At 21.6% G+C, this 3,384-nt stretch overlaps 1 protein-coding gene across 1 annotated transcript in view; it reads right to left on the bottom strand.

Moving 5' to 3' along the window:
- LOC101508761 (malonyl-CoA:anthocyanidin 5-O-glucoside-6''-O-malonyltransferase-like) overlaps window positions 1–387 on the bottom strand; it is a 1,828-nt gene extending 1,441 nt beyond the window's left edge. Inside the window, exon 1 of the mRNA XM_004499405.4 lies at window positions 1–387. Coding sequence (XP_004499462.1) covers window positions 1–352 — 352 coding nt within the window. The 5' untranslated portion in view covers window positions 353–387.
- Between the last annotated feature and the right edge of the window lie 2,997 nt (window positions 388–3,384).

The following is a 3,384-nucleotide window of genomic DNA, read 5'->3' on the forward strand; positions in this document are numbered from 1 at the left end:
GAGTGTCACCTTTGATGTATTTGATGATGGGTTTGTTTGAATCATGAGGCCAAATGAGATGACCCAAAAGAGGGTAAAAATGGTGAAGTGTAAGAGAAAGGGATTGTTTGAGTTTTGGAAGAAGGGTGTTGAAGAAAAGTGAGGTTTGGTGTGGAAATTCATAGAAGAAAATTCGTTGAACAGGTGGTAATCTTAACCATAGTATGTCAAAGAAGGTAAGAGGAAGTGATGTTTGTGTAGGTAGTTGTTCTTGTGAAGATGGTGGTACATTGAAAATTTCTATGATTTTTGTCATTTTTATTGTTCTTGTGATGATATGAAGATGGTGGTTGTGAGATGAAATTTTTTTCATACCGACATAGTTAAGATACTCTTTGTATTAATAGACAAAAAGAATAATTAATTTATATTTTCAACTTTCAAGTAATCATGTCCACTATGTTAAAATTTTAAGGGATTTTTTAACATTAGTCCAAGTTGGACTAGCATCAAAGAGTTAGCTGTACAACTTCTCTAGCAATAAATTCAAGGGGGCTTGAAAAGTGTTTAATGTTTTTCCTTATAAATATATTTTATATTCTTTTATGAGATTTTAAATTTTTTTATCTTGTATTTAAATAAATAATTTTAATATATATATATTAATAATTTGTCGTCTTAATTGATGCTTTTTTCCTCTTAATACAATATTGTTTAAAATTTTCTATTTTTTTATTAATATTTTTAAAAAATACACACACATCAAGAGACTTTTAGAAAATAATTCAAAAATTTAATAAAATATCATAATAAATCAATAAGATAAGGAAAATAAAAAAATTAATGACAGCATTGTGAACAAGGTCCCTAGTCCCTACACTTACTAATGGTAGCACAAAAATTAAAAATAGAATTAACTAGCAAATAACATCAACTATTTTCGAATCAAGCTCAAACTCCACACATTCCTCAATCCAGGTGCGGCCAAAATATTATAATTTAAGATAAATTTTAATTCAAGGTCTTTTTGTACGTTTTTAGTAATATTACATTTTTTTTATATTTGTAATTTAATATTTTTATTTAATAATAAAATAGTAAAATATTTGAGATCCTGAATTTATGACCTAATTTTAAAAATGGTAAAATGTTTGATTTCATGAATTTATAACATAATACAAATGACCTTTTTGTTATGCAGAGGTTTTATTTTTTTTAAGACTTAACATAAGACAATCATCACTTTGATGACTTTATCCTTAGCCTCACCTATCTCATCCATTATAGACCAAATAGAAGACCACATGTCTTGCTTCACTCACCACAACAAGCAGGATAACAATAATATTCGTGTCTATAAATATTTAAGGATAAAATCTGCATTTGAGATGAAACATATATCTTAATAGGTACTTGTGGAGAAAATATATTGATATTTGAATTATTCATTAGTTAATACACATGGGTTGAATGTAATAGTATTTATATTTTGCAGATATATATATCCCATAATATACTAATAAAATTGATATTTTATAATATTTTTTTGTATTAATAATTTTTATGTTAAAATTTAGTTATATATTTTATTTATTTGTTAATGTATTTATGTTTTTATGTATTAATATTTTTTATATCAATAAAATAGGGGAAAAAATCTATATAAGTGCAAAAATAAAATTCATACATTTAATTTAAATGTTTAATTGCAGATTTGATTCTTATATTTTTATCAATTTGAAGAATTGATCCTTCTGTTATAATTTGACCGTTTGATAATTTTTTATGATTTCTTAACTAAAAAAAAGATAAATTGACATATTTTAAATGACTTAATTTATGAATAGATAATATTAAAGGATTAATATCTAATAAATTGGAACAAAATCATCTACAAACATCAATTTGAATTTATTTAATTATTTATTTTTGTAATTTAATTAACAATATATACATAATAAATGTATCTAGATAGTTATACATCATAAAATCATATGTCACATGATTTTAATTATGTCACACCACCATTCTTCAATTAAAAAATTTAAAAAAATCGAGTGACTAAAATTGACAGATTTTAAAATAGAAGAACCAATTTCGTGAATTAATAAAAATAAAAGAATCAAACACAACAATTAAATTTAATTTGAAATATAATATCTATACTAATACATACATATATTTACAAATCCATCAAGTATTTGTTAAACAAATATTCACATAAATATTAATATAATACAAAATTATTTTTATTTGTCCATTAAAATAGCAAAATAACTATATAAATACCCTTGAATATTGATTGTCATCCCTAACTACAACATACTAACCAAACTGCCATAAAACTACTATTCGTGCAATATCGCTTTTATAACTTGAGGCTCCCCAATTCATTAAATAGGATAATATGATATTATCCCATTTTGATATGGATCTAATTAAACCTTTAAAAGTTCTTAGGATATATTACTTGTAAATATATTTTCTGATTCGTTATTTATTTTGCTTGAATGAAGTTGTTCATTTCCCGTATAAAATTAAAAGGTCTTGAAGATATGAGAAATTGAATAGTTTAACTAGAATTAAGGGACAAAAGAGTAAAGAAGTCGTTTAAATTCTAAGAAAGATATAAAAAATGATAATATAACTAATTATTAATATTTGGAAAAAATGTATCTATAATCTTTTATATTTAACTCAATTTCTATTTAGATTATTTAAATTTATTTTATTTCAAATTAATCTTGTAAATCATATTTTATTTATATTGTTAATTTATTTTAATTTTAATAAAGCCAATTGAAAGGTTATTATAATTAAAAAACATACTAAATGTTATATGATATAATAATTATTCAAAAAATATTTATTAAATTTCATAAAAAAATTTATATTTTTTAATTTAATTTACAATAATTTTAAACACAATTATAATTTAAAAATTAGAGAGTTCTATTTATATAATTAATATCTTTTACGTAATATAATTTAGACAGTATATTTAATATGATATTTTAATTAGATTTAATATTTTATTATACTATTTAATTTTTTTTTAAATTTAAAAGTTCAGACGTATAATTTAATATATTTTAAAAATTAATAGTATAAATCAAATATATTTTAGAACATTAAATCAAAAAAAATTAATTAAATAAAAATTAAGTTAAATATAAATAATTAAAAATATATTTTATCTTAGAATAAAAAAAAATACAGACCTGAAGATCCGTTAGAGATTCTTTTAAATAAAAAACAACTGGTTATGATTTAATAAAACTAGAAAATGTGTGGAATGGCACAATTTTTTATTTGTGCGTTGAATTTCTGGTTCACTTTTGTGAGTGTGAGTCTTCGACAAGTTGCATTCACGATGATAAAAAAAAAGTGTATATTAAAAGTAGT

The sequence above is a fragment of the Cicer arietinum genome, chromosome 3 (assembly GCF_000331145.2).
Source record: "Cicer arietinum cultivar CDC Frontier isolate Library 1 chromosome 3, Cicar.CDCFrontier_v2.0, whole genome shotgun sequence".
Lineage (NCBI taxonomy): Eukaryota > Viridiplantae > Streptophyta > Magnoliopsida > Fabales > Fabaceae > Cicer > Cicer arietinum.